This window comes from Coregonus clupeaformis, unplaced genomic scaffold (assembly GCF_020615455.1).
Source record: "Coregonus clupeaformis isolate EN_2021a unplaced genomic scaffold, ASM2061545v1 scaf1797, whole genome shotgun sequence".
Taxonomy (NCBI): Eukaryota; Metazoa; Chordata; class Actinopteri; order Salmoniformes; family Salmonidae; genus Coregonus; species Coregonus clupeaformis.
The window spans coordinates 52,501-70,000 of record NW_025535251.1 but is presented as its reverse complement, the minus strand read 5'-3'; the positions used below and the strand labels follow the sequence as shown (position 1 = coordinate 70,000).

The 17,500-nt window shown below is 47.4% G+C and overlaps 3 protein-coding genes across 3 annotated transcripts in view; all 3 read right to left on the bottom strand.

Moving 5' to 3' along the window:
- The window catches only part of zgc:136908 (Transitional endoplasmic reticulum ATPase), a 14,651-nt gene extending 11,771 nt beyond the window's left edge, over positions 1 to 2,880 (bottom strand). The window contains exons 1-3 of the mRNA XM_045218772.1: positions 2,684 to 2,880; positions 2,024 to 2,135; positions 417 to 589 (exon numbers count right to left, since the gene is read on the bottom strand). Coding sequence (XP_045074707.1) covers positions 417 to 589; positions 2,024 to 2,135; positions 2,684 to 2,706 — 308 coding nt within the window. The 5' untranslated portion in view covers positions 2,707 to 2,880. The remainder of the gene's footprint in view (positions 1 to 416; positions 590 to 2,023; positions 2,136 to 2,683) is intronic.
- A 1,573-nt stretch (positions 2,881 to 4,453) lies between these two features.
- On the bottom strand, positions 4,454 to 12,549 carry samd1b (sterile alpha motif domain containing 1b). Its single transcript, XM_045218778.1, has 6 exons — positions 11,015 to 12,549; positions 9,082 to 9,384; positions 8,243 to 8,303; positions 8,047 to 8,152; positions 7,186 to 7,300; positions 4,454 to 6,244 (listed from the first exon to the last, which is right to left on the bottom strand). Exons 1-6 carry the CDS (start codon positions 12,299 to 12,301, stop codon positions 6,104 to 6,106), a joined length of 2,013 nt encoding a protein of 670 aa, XP_045074713.1. The 5' UTR covers positions 12,302 to 12,549; the 3' UTR covers positions 4,454 to 6,103.
- A 673-nt stretch (positions 12,550 to 13,222) lies between these two features.
- The window catches only part of LOC121553820 (cAMP-dependent protein kinase catalytic subunit alpha), a 13,723-nt gene continuing 9,445 nt past the window's right edge, over positions 13,223 to 17,500 (bottom strand). The window contains exons 7-10 of the mRNA XM_041867197.2: positions 16,920 to 17,015; positions 16,549 to 16,671; positions 15,248 to 15,412; positions 13,223 to 14,966 (exon numbers count right to left, since the gene is read on the bottom strand). Of these exons, the coding sequence (XP_041723131.1) occupies positions 14,841 to 14,966; positions 15,248 to 15,412; positions 16,549 to 16,671; positions 16,920 to 17,015 (510 nt within the window). The 3' untranslated portion in view covers positions 13,223 to 14,840. The remainder of the gene's footprint in view (positions 14,967 to 15,247; positions 15,413 to 16,548; positions 16,672 to 16,919; positions 17,016 to 17,500) is intronic.

Below are 17,500 nucleotides of genomic sequence, written 5' to 3'. Positions count from 1 at the left end.
AGAGTAATCAGACATTTTACATTTTAGTAATTTAGCAGACGCTCTTATCCAGAGTGGCTTACAGGAGACATCTGAGTTAAGTTCCTTGCTCAAGGGCACATCGACATTTGATGTGATTTCCGACAGATTTTTCACCTAGTCGGCTCGGGGATTCGGACCAGCGACCTGTCGGTTAATGGCCCATCGCTCTTAACTGCTAAGCTACCTACCTGAAGCCCAATAGAGTTAGCGTACAGGTTAAACTTGCACAATTATTTATTATCCTCTGACCAGGATGTCTGGAAAACCTGGGTATTTTGGGAAACGTACCGGCATTGTATATCTCTAATCAGAAGCCTACCTGATGACATCACACAGGTAATTAGTACAGGAGCCTACCTGATGACATCACACAGGTGATCAGTACAGTACCCTACCTGATGACATCACCGAGGCGTACCCTCAGGTTGTTGCGTGTGACGCGGTTCATGCGGACACGCTCGTCTGGACAGGTGTCGTCCGTCAACACGATACACACCGTCTCACGGCGCTTCCTCCCCCGCAGGACCACTGTGTCCCCACGGAACAACTGCAGCTCCTCTGTCTTCGCCTGGGAGAGACAGGAGGTACAGTGTCTTCAGAAATAATTCATATCCAGGCTCTGTCGTAGCCGGCCGCGACCGGGAGACCCATGGGGCGGCGCACAATATGACTAAAATGCAAAATGTAAAAATGTAAATACCCCTTGACTTATTCCACATTTTGTTGTGTTACAGCCTGAACTCAAAATGGATTAAATAGCTTCTTTTTTTGTACCCATTTACACACAATACCCCATTATGACAAAGTGAAAACATTTTTTTAGAAATGTTTGCAAATGTATTGAAAACTAAATACAGAAATATCTCATTTACATAAGTATTAACACCGCTGAGTCAATACTTTGTAGAAGCACCTTTGGCAGCGACTACAGCTGTGAATCTTTCGGGGTAAGTCTCTTTTCAAAATTGGTTGTTGATCGTTGCTAGACAATTATTTTCCGTTCTTGCCATAGATTTTCAAGTAGATTTAAGTCAAAACTGTAACTCGGCCGCTCAGGAACATTCACTGTCTTCTTGGTAAGCAACTCCAGCGTAGATTTGGCCTTGTGTTTTAGGTTATTGTCCTGCTGAAAGGTGAATTCATCTCCCAGTGTCTGGTGGAAAGCAGACTGAACCAGGTTTTCCTCTAGGATTTTGCCTGTGCTTAGCTCCATTCTGTTTCTTTTTTATCCTAAACAATTCCCCAGTCTTTAATGATGACAAGCATACCTATAACATGATGCAGCCACCACTATGCTTGAAAATATGGAGAGTGGTACTCAGTTATGTGTTTTATTTGATTTGCCCCAAACATAACACTTTGTATTCAGGACAGTATTACTTTAGTGCCTTGTTGCAAACAGAATGCATGTTTTGGAATGTGTTTATTCTGTACAGGCTTCCTTCTTTTCACTCGGTCATTTAGGTTAGTATTGTGGAGTAACTAAAATGTTGTTGATCCATCCTCAGTGTTCTCCCATCACAGCCATTAAACTCTGTAACTGTTTGAAAGTCACCATTGGCCTCATGGTGAAATCCCTGAACGGTTTCCTTCCTCTGCGGCAACTGAGTTAAGAAGGACGCCGGTATGTTTGTAGTGACTGGGTGTATTGATACACCATCCAAAGCGTAATTTATAACTTCACCATGTTGAAAGGGATATTAAATGTCTGCATTTTTTTATTTTTTACCCATCTACCAATTGGTGCCCTTCTTTGCGAGGCATTGGAAAACCTCCCTGGTCTTTGTGGTTGAATCTGTGTTTGAAATTCACTGCTCGACTGAGGGACCTTACAGATAATTGTATGTGTGGGGTACAGAGATGAGGCAGTCATTCAAAAATCATGTTAAACACTATTATTGCACACAGAGTGAGCCCATGCAACTTACTACGTGACTTGTTAAGCAAACACACACACATACACACCTCACACACCTGAGACAGAGAACACACACACACACACCTGTGAGAGGCTGACAATGCTGTTGTCTTCATTGTGGGCTTCGTCCACCACCAGTCTGCTGGGTCTGTGTTTCTGCTTCAGGATAGCAGTGGAGAAATCCTCCCCCTTAGGACTGGCAACACAGATACATTTAGACACACACACAGAATCACACACACACAGAGTCACACACACTCACACACACAGTCAAACACACACACACACACACACAGAATCACACACACACAGAGTCAGAGTCACACACACACAGTCACACACACACACACACACGTCAAACACACACACACACACAGAATCACACACACACAGTCTCTCACACACACACACTTGTCCCATATAGCTCCTGTTTCTCCATGTGACGATGATCTGAATTTAGCCCTGTCTACAGCTCTGTTTACAAAGAGTAGAGGACAGACCTCTCCTGGCTACACCTCACCCCTTATTGCTTCATGGATATAATAAGGCAAGTGCAGAATGGGAACTTGGGACATATTCATTAGTGCACAACTTAGCAAAACATTTTGCAATGGAAAACAAATATGAGTGTTTCTTATTGGACAAGTTCAGGTAGTCCCAGTCTGTTTTCTTCCGTTTGACGCCTAATGAACGTTACCCTGGTGATTTTAGTTAAGCTTGTTATAACACTGTTTTAGTACTCACTCTGTCCCTCCAGAGGCAGGCATGGCTGGGTATGGAGAGTTCCTGTGGAACAGAACCCGCTCCTAGGTCCTGTATGGGTCAGTGTACCCTGGTCTCTCCCTGGTTCTGGGGTTGGATGTCTGGGTCTAGTCCTGGGTCTGGATGTTGGGTTTGGGTCGGAGTCCTGGGACTAGTTCAAGAGTCCTGGGTCCTAGGTGTTAGATGTTGGGTCCTGGATTCTGGGTCTAGTCCTGGGTCCTGGGTGTTAGATGTTGGGTCCTGGATTCTGGGTCTAGTCCTGGGTCTTTAGTTCTGGTCTCTCCTGTATGTCTCTGAAGTAGAGCTCAGTAGTTTGTTCTTCTCTCTCTGCAGACGGTGTTCTCTATGGCTGGGGGTCAGGTCTGCCTAGGGAAAGTCCCTCCCCCTTGTCGAGCGTCTCTCCTCCCTCCCCCCCCACCCTTCCACATACTCTGGAGAGTGTCCCAGTGCAGAACAGATATCATGTGATATGCGCCCACCCTCCTCTCCTCCCGGCCAGACACTCCCCCTGTTACTCCCTAACACCACACACTCACACACACAAACCAAAACCCTCACAACTCCATACCCCTCTAACATACATGAATACACAACACAATAAAAAAATTGTAATGGACAGTTTCATACCATGTACTGATATTTGTAATGGAGTTTCGTACCACATACTGATATTTGTAATGGACAGTTTCATACCATGTACTGATATTTGTAAAGGACAGTTTCATACCACGTACTGATATTTGTAATGAACAGTTTCATACCAAGTACTGATATTTGTAATGGACAGTTTCATACCATGTACTGATATTTGTATTGGACAGATTCAGATGTGCGACCGGCAGCAGAGTCAAGACAGTCACACACAACGGTACAGCTGTAGCTAAATGGAATATTTTGCTTTAGACTTTTATTCCAAAAGCATCTCATTGTTTACAATAAAAAACATGAAACGAGTAGATAGGGGATTTGACTGTACAGACAGAACAGTACTCCCAGAATGGTGTGGAGACCGGCTAGGACAGTCAGACATAGTAACAGCTGGCATAGGGTGAGATGAGAGAGGTGCTCATCCAATGAAAGCCCACAAGTGCCAAAATCTTCCAATGAGAGCCCAGAACTGCAAAACTCATCCAATCACAACACAGCTGTGAAACACAGAGGAGGGACTTACAAGGTCTCCACGTTTCTCAGCAGACAAACACAGTTCTGTAGAAAATGCTGGTGGTGAGTGATTGATCAATTGATTAGTTTGATAGATGTAATATCCCGTGTTTAAATGCATTACATTCACTTCAATGGGTTTGACATTCATTTCAATGTGTATTTAAATGTTTTTTTTTAGTTTTTTTACATATACACTGAGTGTACAAAACATTAGGAACACTTTTCATGACGTAGACTGACCAGGTGAATCAAGGTGAAAGCTATGATCCCTTATTGATGTCACTTGTTAAATCCACTCCAATCAGTGTAGATGAAGGGGAGGAGACAGGTTAAAAAATGATTTTTAAGCCTTGAGACAATTGAGACATGGATTGTGTATGTGTGCTGTTCAGAGGGTGAATGGGCAAGACAAAAGTGCCTTTAAAACGGGGTATGGTAGGTGCCAGGCACACCGGTTTGAGTGTGTCAAGAACTGCAACGCTGCTGGATTTGTCACGCTCAACTGTTTCCTGGGTGTATCAAGAATGGTCCACCACCCAAAGGACAATCAGCCAACTTGACACAACAGTGGGAAGCATTGGAGTCAACATGGGCCAGCATCCCTGTGGAACACTTTCTACACCTTGTAGAGTCCATGCCCCAACGAATTGAGGCTGTTTTGTCCCCAGTTCGCTGGCGTCTTAGTCATCACATTTCTCCTATTATTTTTTCAAGCAGTCCTGTTCTGAATAGGTTAGGATAGGTAAAGCGAGGGTAGGAGCTGGGCAGGGGTGGAGGTGTGGATGTGTCTGGGATGGGGAGGCCTCAGGCTCAGGGGACAAGGGGTTTTGGTTATTTGGAGCGGCTTCACTTTTGTATAAAATGTATCCTTTACATTTCACACAAAAATCACAAACAAAAAACCTGTCCTCTTCTGGTCCCATGTCATTCTTGCTCTCTCTCTCCCTCTATCCATCCATCCATCCTTCTTAGTGGTCCACTGTTTGTTCTGAATAACCCATAGACAGTGTCTGTCACAAAACCACAACATAGTACCTGCTAAACACAACAACAACAACAACAACAACAACGTCAACAGTTTAGTCCGGAGGTTACAAAGCGTTCCAATGTCATCATCATCACAAGCCTCTAACTCCGACAGAGAGGTTGCATAATGGTTTGAATCAATGTTGTTTTCTGTCGGACCAAAGGGTGTTGACAAGCACGTTGAACACTGTCTTCCCTTGTCTGTGAGGTTACGCAGGTGATGCTCACTGTCGGCACTCCTGAACACTGCCCTGCATCCTAGCAGGAGACCCAAATGACTCAGTCTCTGTCCCAAATGCACCCTATTCCCTAGTGCACTTCTTTTGACCAGGGAAGTGCACTGAGCCCTATAGGCCCTGGTCAAAAGTAGTGCACTATAAAGGGAACAGGGTGCTATTTGGGACACAGCCTCAGCGTAGGATGATGTTTTCCTTAAACAATCAAAAGGAACAATCAAAGGAAAAAATTAAAATACCAGTTTTGTAGTTGTCTTTAGACACTGATCTAAGATCAGTTTTGCGTGTCCAACCCCAATGGATAAGGATATGATATGGGGAGGATAAACTGATCCTAGATTTGTGATCTGAGTGAGGAAGGTCCCTTCAGCCAGGTGGAAACAAATGGCCACCATATTCCCTAACCATTCCATTCCCTTTAAATCCATGAGGGGGAGTGTACGAGTGCACACTTTGAGAGAAGTGGAATGTAGCCAATGTTTCACTGACAGCCATTGATCAGGTGGTTGATTGATTGTTCAGGAGTCTAAGCTGCGGCCGATGTCCTTCAAAGGTTCAAGGGTCAAAGCAGAACTGAACCTCAAATAAACACATACCAGTCCAAAGCCTGTTAAACACATTCAATAGCAACAGGGGAACGTATTTTCTCTCCTTCTCTTGTCTTTTCTCTCCTTCTCTTTCCCTATTTCTTTATTTCTTCTTAGTCTCTGTTTGGTGGTCTGTCCATCAAAACATCATCAGGTATAAATTCCAAGGATTCTTCTCTCTCTCCCTCTGTTCTCTCCCCAAGAGTCGAGTCCAGGAGAGGGGGATGTGAGAGGAGAGCTGGATGAAAGAGGAGAGGGGAGTTGGGGCCTGGAGAGGGTTGGTCAGTTTAGAGTTCAGGGGTCAGGGTCTGAGTTTGGGGAGTTGGAATGTTTGTTCGTTAAAGCTGAAAGAGGAGGAGTGTGTGTGTTTGTGTCTCCAGGTAAAGCCATCAGTCGTCCTCTTCAAAGTGTGTTCTCTGCAGAACCTTCACGTGGCGCTCATAGATCTTCAGGGCGGGGCCTAGCCTGATTGACAGGCCTGTAAGCACATCATTACGCTGCATCAGGAGGAGGGACTTCCCATCTATCTCCTGATTGGGTGGGAAAGGGAGAGAGAGAGAGAGAGAGAGAGAGAGAGATATATTTAGTTACAAAGTTATAATATACTAGGTTCACAGAGTAGTTACATAGTAAGTAGTTCTAGATAAGACACATAGTAGTTCCCCAATACTGTAACTACACAATAACTACAGCTATGTTGCACTGCTAAAGGGTTGTCATGTGTGATAGCTGTTTCGCTGATGCTCTCTGGTGATCTGAAGGCTAAGGTCTGTTCTGGAAACCCTGCTGTCTGTCTCATCTCACCTGAGTCCTGAAGGCTAAGGTCTGGAAACCCTGCTGTCTGTCTCATCTCACCTGAGTCCTGAAGGATAAGGCCTGTTCTGGAAACCCTGCTGTCTGTCTCATCTCACCTGAGTCCTGAAGGATAAGGGCTGTTCTGGAAACCCTGCTGTCTGTCTCATCTCACCTGAGTCCTGAAGGATAAGGCCTGTTCTGGAAACCCTGCTGTCTGTCTCATCTCACCTGAGTCCTGAAGGATAAGGCCTGTTCTGGAAACCCTGCTGTCTGTCTCATCTCACCTGAGTCCTGAAGGATAAGGCCTGTTCTGGAAACCCTGATGTCTGTCTCATCTCACTTGAGTCCTGAAGGATAAGGCCTGTTCTGGAAACCCTGCTGTCTGTCTCATCTCACCTGAGTCCTGAAGGCTAAGGCCTGTTCTGGAAACCCTGCTGTCTGTCTCATCTCACCTGAGTCCTGAAGGCTAAGGCCTGTTCTGGAAACCCTGCTGTCTGTCTCATCTCACCTGAGTCCTGAAGGATAAGGCCTATTCTGGAAACCCTGCTGTCTGTCTCATCTCACCTGAGTCCTGAAGGATAAGGCCTGTTCTGGAAACCCTGCTGTCTGTCTCATCTCACCTGAGTCCTGAAGGATAAGGCCTATTCTGGAAACCCTGCTGACTGTCTCATCTCACCTGAGTCCTGAAGGCTAAGGCCTGTTCTGGAAACCCTGCTGACGTGAAATAACTGACCACGTCAGACACTGTCCAGTTCACTGGGTTTAGCCTGCCCAGCTCAGACTTCACAAACCTAGAAAGAGAGAGAGAGAGGGGGGAGGGGGTAGAAAGAGGGGGAGGGGGAGAGAGAGAAAGATAAATGGAGGGAGAAGGGGGGAGAGAGAGAAGGAGATAGAGAGGATGGGGGTAGAGAGAGAGAGAGGGGGAGGGGGGAGAAAGAGGGGGAGGGGGAGAGAGAGAAGGAGATAGAGAGGATGGGGGGAGAGAGAGAGAGAGAGGGGGAGAGAGAGAAGGAGATAGAGAGGATGGGGGAGAGAGAGAGAGAGAGGGGGGAGCGAGAGAAGGAGATAGAGAGGATGGGGTAGAGAGAGAGAGAGAGAGGGGGAGGGGGAGAAAGAGGGGGAGGGGGAGGGAGAGAAGGAGATAGAGAGGATGGGGGGAGAGAGAGAGAGAGGGGGAGAGAGAGAAGGAGATAGAGGATGGGGGTAGAGAGAGAGAGAGGGGGAGGGGGTAGAAAGAGGGGGAGGGGGAGAGAGAGAAGGAGATAGAGAGGATGGGGGTAGAGAGAGAGTAAGAGAGGGGGATGGGGAAATATTTTAAGTGTTTGCTTAGAGTCAGTTTACTACTTGTAACTGTCATTTAGTTACAAAATGACTAGAATATACTTTCATGTTTCACACACACTTCTTCATCTCTTGCCTCCCTCCCTCGCTTCCTTCCATACACTCATCTGCTCCTCCCTCAAGCTCCCTCATTTACTCCTCTCTCATTCATGTGAAATATATTTACTCTCCTTCACACTCTCTCTCTCATACTCACACTCCTCCATTCATCCCTCTCTCCTCTGCCAGACCAGAGTCTCTAGGTGAGGCGGTTGGGGTGAGGAGACAGGAGGACACGCCCACCTCTGTCTTACAGGCTGAACCTGCTGGCACAGAGGAGAGGGGTTAGCACTGCACTACACGCACACACACACACACACTCCCACGCACAGGCGTTGAAAAGCAGAACTCACAGTTATGGTTGTGGACAGAGGAAGTGTGGCTCATTCTCTCTGACTGTACCACATTCTGATCCTGAGAGAGAGAGAGAGAGAGAGAGAGAGAGAGAGAGAGAGAGAGAGAGAGAGAGAGAGAGAGAGAGAGAGAGAGAGAGAGAGAGAGAGAGAGAGAGAGAGAGAGAGAGAGAGAGACTAACTATTTGCACATTGTTACAACACCGTATATAGACATAATATGACATTTGAAATGTCTTTATTCTTTTGGAACTTTTGTGAGTGTAATGTTTACTGTTCATTTTTTATTATTTATTTCACTTTTATTTATTATCTATTTCACTTGCTTTGGTCATGTAAACATATGTTTCCCATGCATATAAAGCCCTTAAATTGAAATTGAATTGAGAGAGAGATAGAGACAGAGAGAGAGAGATGAATTTCCTGGGGGAAAATTACTCAATATGAAAAAGAGAAACCAAAAGCAAGAAACAGACAAACAGAGACATATAAAAAGAGAGATGTGAAGAGGAAGCCTATACATGTGTGTCTGTGTGTATCTGGTCTGCAGAGACAGAGAGAGAGATGTGAAGGGGAAGCCTATACCTGTGTGTCTGTGTGTATCTGGTCTGCAGAGACAGAGAGAGATGTGAAGGGGAAGCCTATACCTGTGTGTCTGTGTGTATCTGGTCTGCAGAGACAGAGAGAGAGATGTGAAGGGGAAGCCTATACCTGTGTGTCTGTGTGTATCTGGTCTGCAGAGACAGAGAGAGAGATGTGAAGGGGAAGCCTATACCTGTGTGTCTGTGTGTATCTGGTCTGCAGAGACAGAGAGAGAGATGTGAAGGGGAAGCCTATACCTGTGTGTCTGTGTGTATCTGGTCTGCAGAGACAGTATTGGTTGTGTGTTCAGGTTGATTGTCCTCCTGCTTCACCCCCGCCTGTCCCTCGGAACCTCCAGTGATGTCATCACCATTCCCCGGTTCCGTTTCCATGGGAACCGGGGCAGGGCAAGTCACCCCCTTAGAACCCTCCTCACCCCCTGAGGTTTGGGTGTCACTCTGTCCCCCATCCTCAGCATCCCCTGTTCCCTTCTCCTCTTCATCCTCCTCCTCCTCCTCCTCTCCACTCTCTGTCTCCATTGGCTCCTCCTCTTTCACCTCCTAGGAAGAGAGAGAGAGAGAGAGAGAGAGAGAGAGAGAGAGAGAGAGAGAGAGAGAGAGAGAGAGAGAGAGACACAGAGAGAGAGAGAGGGGGGTTCAGAGAGAGAGGGGGGGTTCAGAGAGAGAGAGAGAGAGGGGGGGTTCAGAGAGAGGGTTCAGAGAGAGAGAGAAAGAGCATTCAGTTGCAGGTCTGCATACTGTAAATCACCAGGTTTTACAGTTACATCATAGTATGAATTAGCAGAGTTAGCAGAGTAAGAAAGGAATATGTCAAATACAGTTTGAGACATGTCTTTATTTTCAGGAAACAGGCTATATAACTTGGTAGCCAACAGTCACTCATTCGTTTATTCATAGTGGCGAACTAGGCTGCATCATACTTTGGCGTGCGCCAGTTTGTTGCTCACTCCCTCCCTACATTCTTGCGACCTCTTTTGTCCACTGTTTCGTTATTGACAGGCAGCGCTGCTCGAGCCAAGCGCAGACGGTGCGTGCCTTTGTAATGGCCCAGGCAGCAACCGGCTGCACCGACAGAGCTAGACCCTCTCCCCCGCCACAACAGTCCCAGGTTCGGCTTAAAAACACGCACTGCCCGCTCGGTTTTAGAATTTTAATGTAACCTATCATGAGAGAATCAGTGCGTCTTGCTTGGTGACTGGGTGTGCTTATGACTACAGTTACATCACCGAGAGAGAGAGAGCGAGAGGGAGCATTCATTTGTGCTGTTAAAAAAAGGTAGCAGCTTAGAAAGGGCGTAATGAGGCACGAACATGAGAGATAGAGGCGGGGATAGAGGGTTAGAGAGAGAGTAAAGAGAGAGAAGCACGGAACTAAGAAGATTATAATGGAGAAAAAAAACAAGTGCCTGTGAGGTGAATAAAGCCTTGGTGCAGAAAGACTTTCCGCCATGGAAAGTATGCTTTCCTTTTCACATCCCGTGACCAAACTATTGCACCGAATTAGCCTCGTAACGCCCCGTCCGTCCGTCCGTATAACTTACAGCCAGCTAGACACCGTCTATGCTATAGGGACGGTAGCCTATAGCCGAACTTTCACCGCGCCAAATACAGAGAAACCGCTACAGCATATTGTGGTCGCTCGTTTTAGGTCGCCCTCTCTCTTGGCGTGCTCCAGTGTGTGCGTGTTTATGGAACAAGAGAAGCGAACGGACGAGAGAGCGCTGTTGAGCAGCTGAAAGCCCGCACCTTTTGTGCTGCCTGGCTGGCAGTGGAGCCCTATAGGAAACAGTGAGCAGGCAGCAAGACAGACAGTTGAGTGTCGAGGACAAAAACCAGGGTGTCTGTTCTCCCGGCGCACTGTTCACGTTACCATTGGCTACGATTCACACAAAACACACCAGACCAGAAACGTCATTTTAAACCCACGATTCATTTAGGTCAAGGGATAGATTTGCCTTCAGAATAGTTTTACCAGTGATTGCGCTTAGTTAGGCTGAAAGAGAGAAGAAGAATGGAGGGAAAATACAGAGGGAAAAGAGAAAGAGACGTCTGTCTGCGTTGTGTTTTGATATCATGATCATTAATTCATAAGCAGACAGGGTGTAGTGAGCGTATTGTGTCTCTCTCTCGGTGTGCGTAGGCTATAGGACGTGTTGGAAATATTAAGTTACCTTTTTCCCAATGTGCTTATCCTGCAGTGCGCTCTTTAGCAGTCTGTTAGCGGGGCCGTGGGGCTTTGCTGGGACTGGCGCTGCCTCCACTCCCCTCACCGGAAGAGTGATGTTCCCACACCGGGTCCTCCGCAGCCGACCTCTCGCCACCTCTCTCTCCAGAACCACCTTGACTCTGTTGCGGGTCAGCTTACCCTCAGATGAGAGGCCGTCTTGGCTGGTCAGGTAACCCAGGATCTCCTTCAGTCCCAGCGGCTTGTGGCCCCCGCGGGTCTCCCCTCTTAACGCGGAGGCTCGGTTCTGCTCGGCTAGTCTGCGGACGGAGGCGATCAGTCTGTCGCCCAGATCCGAGCTGGTTTGCCCGCTGCCCCCCACCCCCGGGTTCCCCTCACCTCGGCCGGCCCGGAGTTTGGGTTTGACAGGTGGGGATGCTGGCTGAAGCTGTTTCGGCCGCAGGAGATGGCTGTTGCTGCTGGAACTAGAACTGGCGCTCCCCTGGCAAATTGTATTTTCCGTTTCAGCAGCAACACCAACGCTGCTACTGCTGCCCTCCTGCCCAGTCTCCACTCCCCCTCCACCCCAGACCCCCTTTGCTTTGCTCGGAGCACCGCTCCCATCGTGGCCCGGTTTTGTGTCGTGGTTGCCGGCCAAAGGGCTGCTGCTGCTACCCCCATCCTGCCCCCCTCCTCCTCTTTCTCCTAATCTCTTGTCTTTTGACGCACTTGCTTTCCCACTGCAGCCTCTCCCGGCAGCACAGCCCATTTCGCCACAACCTGGGCAGCAGCCAGGGCCGTTTCCGCTATTCGGTGGAAAAAGCTTTTGTTTTTTCTCGGAGGTGATACCCGGAGTTTCTGGCCGGGGGTCAGGGCACTCGCTCGGCTCGGAGACAGAGTCATCCTCTCGGTCCTGGCTCTCCACCTCCTCTAGGTCGGTAAAGCTGTGCGCGCTGTCCCCGTTGTTGTTCAAACTGGCGTGTTTGGCTTGCTCTCCCTCCGCCTCGCTCCCACCACCGCTACCGCCGCCGCTACTCGGCGTGAAGTCACTCTTCTTTCGACTCTTTCTCTGCACCTTCGCCGCATTCCTGTAGGATATGGAGCCCTTATAGCTAACTTTGAGCACTGTTTGCTCTTGGATCAGTTTCTCCAGTTCCTCCCGGGTTCTGTCTGGATCCGAGCCGTGTCTTCTCCGGACCATACGACATATTCTCTCAAGGTCCGGTCGGGCTTTCCGGGAGCGCAGAGAGTCGATTGTCTCGAGGATCCAGTCCCGGTACTTGGGTTCGGACATTGTTTGTTGTTTTCCCGGCGGTTGAGTTTGGGTTTGGCCGAGTGCGTCTTTTCTCTCTTGTTGTTTCTGAAGTGACGCTGTTAGACGCTCTCCTATATGGACCCAGTGCGAGCAGAGAGCGAGCCCGGCAGAGCGGAGAATGAAGAACGGAAGCCTCGATGTGCGCATGCGTTGGCCACATTGTGCGCTTAAGGTGGACTGACGAAGATGGCGTCCCCTTCAGTTCACTCACAGCAGACATACGTGGACGGTAGTTTATTTAAGGTGGCATTTTTTCCGTTTTTTTGCGCATCTCAAGCACAGCGCTCTTTGTTCACATTCCCGCGGCTTTTGGGAAATGTAAACACGCTTTTATTGGTTGTAATACATATACAGATTCGGAAATGGTCTTATTTCGAATTTATGCATTTCTCCAGATGAACACGTCTTAGGTGGGTCTCTCCAGAGTCCAGGCTAAAGAGCCAACAGTTGGCTGGATGACTGCATCGGGAGACTGATGCATTTTCTCACCTCTAGGCTAAACTGTCTTACAGGAAATGCGTCTCATAGGCTTAAACAGAGTCTGTTCGTCTCTAATAAAATATAAAAATATGGATTGAATAGGTATACAGGTGTGTGTCACAGTGTGTGTGTTTGTGTAGGTCTATGAGTGTGTCAGTCCCCAACAGTTTTAAAGTGAGTTCAGTGGTTTTCAAACCTCTCCCCAGGGACCCCCTGCCAGTCCACACATCTGATCTATTCTACAGCTAATCATCCAGCCCTTGACTAGGTGAATCAGGTGAGCTAGTTCAGGGCTACAACAAAGTGGTGAAAGATCTGGGGGTCCACCACGAGAGGTTTGGAGACCACTGGGCTATATCACACACACACACACACACACACACACACACACACACACAAAACAACAATCCCTTGTGTTGGTCATTTTAACAAGTAAAACTTTATTGGACTGATACTCAAGTTGCAAAATATGACACTTTGTGTTTTTATTGTGTTGTTTTTCCATGTGGTCGTATTAGATGGTGTCTTTAAACACATCCCTTTGCAGTGCTGAGGGTCATATAGGGGTTGCTAAAGTCCGTAACTTTCCCCAAATTCCCTGTTTTTTTCAGATATCCTGGTTGAAGGTGTCCCAGATCTCCTGCTTATTCCCTCAAATTTCCAGGAATCTTCCAACCAGGATTGCTGGTAAACCAGGGAAGTTAGAATTGCGCAAACCCCAGTCATACGTTATAAAGACTATAGGCCTTGTTTATTTCCCTAGAAAGTGCAACAGTATGTATATAGTATGTATACACCAGCATTGTGCCTGTCCACGCTGAGAGGAGGATGACCTATAAATACATTGAGGAGACGTGATGGAGGGAATAAACAGCTGTCCACGGTTACGTCCCAAATGGCACACCATTCCCTACTTAGTGCACTACTTTTGACCAGAGAGCCCTATGGTCCCTGGTCAAAAGTAGTGCACTAGATAGGGAATAGGGTGCCATTTGGGACGTTGCTTATGATATCAGGCAAAGGTACACAACATTAAAGAGTAGAAGAGAATATGGAATTGTATTCGAAGGAGAAGAGTGTTAAGACAATGTAATAATAATAATAATAATAATAATAATAATAATAAGATGGTCTTTTCAATCCTGGACAACTGAGTTAGAGAATGTTATTACACCTTTCTAATTGTTATGCGTAATACAAGACATCAAATAGTTCTGATGTCTGTAACATGAGAATGAGTATACTTCTAGGCCGGTTTTGAAAACAAGCAAAGGACTGCAGGTCATTAAGAAGGCAGAACATGAACTGGTCCCATGAGGCTCAGTTGGTAGAGCATCATTTGACCAGAGGTTCAATTTCTGCTGGGGACACCCAGACAACAGAACGCCTGACCGTAAGTTGCTTTGGATAAAAGCATCTGCTAAGTGGCATATTATTATTACTCTGAACTGACCTAGTGTGAAGACCGAAGTGTACAGTTGAGTGTCTGTATTAACACAAAGACAGGAAGAAAACACCAGACTGGAAACAATAACATCAAGACCTTCTGTAGCTTCCCCGAGCTTGGTCCACCAGGGGGGTGAGGGGACACACACCAGGGGGGAGGTGAGGGCAGAGTATTGTGGGTTCGTCCCAAATGGCACCCTATTCCCTATATAGTGCACTACTTTAGACCAGAGCACCCAAAGGGGTTTAGTAAAAAGTAGTGCACTATATAGGGAATAGGGGGCCATTTGGAACGCACACCAGTATGCGTGCAGCAATATGCTTGCCTAGTTGTTACAGAGACAGGTCCCTGTCCCATTATAGTACTTAGGAGACAGTTGTTACAGAGACTTCTCTCCCTCTCCCCTCGTTCCCTCTCTTCTTCTCTCCCTCTCGTAGCTGGTGCTTGTGATTCAACAGGAGACAGTACTCCAGTTTACCTTTCCTATCTCTCTCCTTAGCCTCCCTCCTTCCCTCTCTCCTTCCTTCCTCCCCTCTCTCTCTCCTTCCCTCTCTCTCTTCCTCCTTCCAATCCCTCTCTCTCTGGTTGGGTCTAGAACTCAGCAAACTCCTTGGCACATTTTTCACTGATGGAGACTCTGATCTCCTCCTCTTCGTACTCATCAAAGTTGCTGGTGTCACCTGGGCCTTTGAACTTAGGGACGAAGGGGGCCTCCACCTACACACACACAGGAAGAGAAAAAACGTAACATTTGAAAAATTGATCAATCAATCATTGCATTTACTAAACCAGATTCCCATATAATTATTATATTCAAACATATCAATAAATGTTTTACATGACATTCATTTAGCAGACGCTCTTATCCAGAGCGACATACAGGAGAAATTAGAGTTAAGTGCCTTGCTCAAGGGGGATTTCTGGAAAACCTAGGAATTTTGGGAAAGTTACCTGGAATTGTACTGTACCCTACATGTCGGTTAAGCCCCAACCCTCACCTTTCTCTGGTATACGGCGATCCAATCGGTGGTGGCGAACCACTTGTGTCCCTTGATGTCGTTGACGCCGTTCTTCAGGTTGCCATAGCGCTTGGTCAGGTCCACCTGTAGTAGATTCCTCAATAGATCCTTCAGGTCAGAGCTGAAGTGGGAGGGGAAACGCACCTGGGGAGGAGAGGGGGAGGAGTGGTGAGGAGGGGGAATAGAGGAGGAGGGGAAGGGGGAGTGGTAGTGTGGGGAAGGAGAGGAGGGAGAGGGGGAGTGGAGGAGGAGAGAGGGGAGGAGATGTGGGAGAGGAGGGAGAGGGGGGAAGAGAGGAGGGGTGGAGGAGAGGGGGAGGAGATGGGGGACAGGAGGGAGAGTGGGGAGGAGTGGGGGGAGGAGAGGGGGAGGAGATGGTAGGGGGGGGAGGAGATGGTGGGGGGGAGAGGAGGGGCAGAGGAGAGGGAAAGAGAGATGTTAGGAGGAAGAGGTAAACCAGCTCTTCTCATCTCAGTGCTGATCTAAAATGACTAGGCAGGCCAACATATATATAGTGTAGGGCAGGTAGAAGTCCCAAATGGCATCCTATGTCCTATATAGTGCACTCCATTTGACCAGGGCCCACAGGGATGAATCCTAGGAGTGTCAGAACACTGAAGCACTGAGTCCAAACAGAGACTACCCAGGGATGCAAAACTCGTCAGTTTCAGGCAATATTCACCGCAGACAAAGAGTTTATCACCCATTGAGCTATAAAAGATAAAAGAGAGAGGTGTGAACAGATCTTCTCCCTGTGTGACACTACCTTCTCTGGCGGCCGTGTCATCACGCACTCCACGCAACACACTTTGTTCCTGACTGGGACATTTGGAATGCAACTCGAGGTTTGAGATAATGCTGTGGTTATAGTAGATAAGAAGCATATTATAGTTGCCTGTATGTTTCAATAGCGCTAATTGTTACACACAACGTTATTAATGTTAGCTAGCTATGATCTCAGCTCAGCAATGTCAATGGGCCCTGGTCCAGTGTTTATAAAGGGGACGGGTGCCACTAGCGACACATCCTAGTGAAACCCAGTCACTATGCTACTTTAGCAGCATTAGCTTTTTCCCTCTCTGAGTACAGCTCAGGGAAAACTATCCCAAGCCCAGAGCCCTCTGGCTCGCTAACACACGTGACCGCCCTCCTTGACAACATACCAACCAGTTGTGCTATAGAAAAGGATCCTATTGGATAGCTCCATTGGCGACATTTCAAGCTAGCTGTGGAGCGAGCTTACGGCACGTACTTCTCTCCGTTACACTAGCCCAGCTCACCTTCCCAGAGACGATCTTTTCATAGATTTGTATGGGCTGGTCAGCAAAGAAGGGAGGATAACCAGCTGCCATCTCATAGACCAACACACCCAACGCCCACCAGTCTACGGCCTTGTTATATCCCTGGAGAGAGAGAGGGGGGGAGGGACGGAATGAGGGGAGGGAAGGGGAGCGAGAGAGGTAAAGAGGGAGAGAGGAGATTTAACATGTTGAGAGTTACATTGAGGTGTGGAGGTAGAGAGAGAAAGTAACTGAGGTCTGTAGTAACATAATGCCTCAGGGACAGCAGCCTCCTCCATTTTGGTTCCATAAAAAGCAGTTGCACTGAAACCCATTCAGTGCTAAGCCACTGGGCCTCCATTGCGGCTCACCTTGCTGAGGATGATCTCTGGGGCCAGGTACTCTGGGGTTCCACACAGCGTCCAGGTTCGACCCTTCACACGCTTAGCAAAACCAAAATCTGTCACCTGAGAGAGAGAGAGAGAGAGAGAGAGAGAGAGAGAGAGAAGAGAGAAAGAGAGACAGAGAGAGAGAGAGAGAGAGAGAGACCACCGTAAATACAACCCATATTTATTTGCACATCGTTATAACACTGTACATAGCCATATGTCTCTATTCCTTTGAAACTTTTATGATTTTTATGTTTACTGTTCATTTTTGATTGCTTATTTCACTTTTGTTTATTATCTATTTCAGTTGTTTTGGCAATGTAAACATATGTTTCCCATGCCAATTAAGCCCTTTGAATTGAATTGAATTGAATTGAGAGAGAGAGAGAGAGAGAGAGACAGGAGGAGGGAAATATTTAGTTATAAAGACACGGTAGTTACACAACAGTTAAATAGTAGCTACAGAGGAATGACAGAGTATCTGCAGTACCACTATTCCCCACTAGGGGGATGCAGAGACTGTGCTATAAACTACTAGTGTACACATACACATACACTAAGTG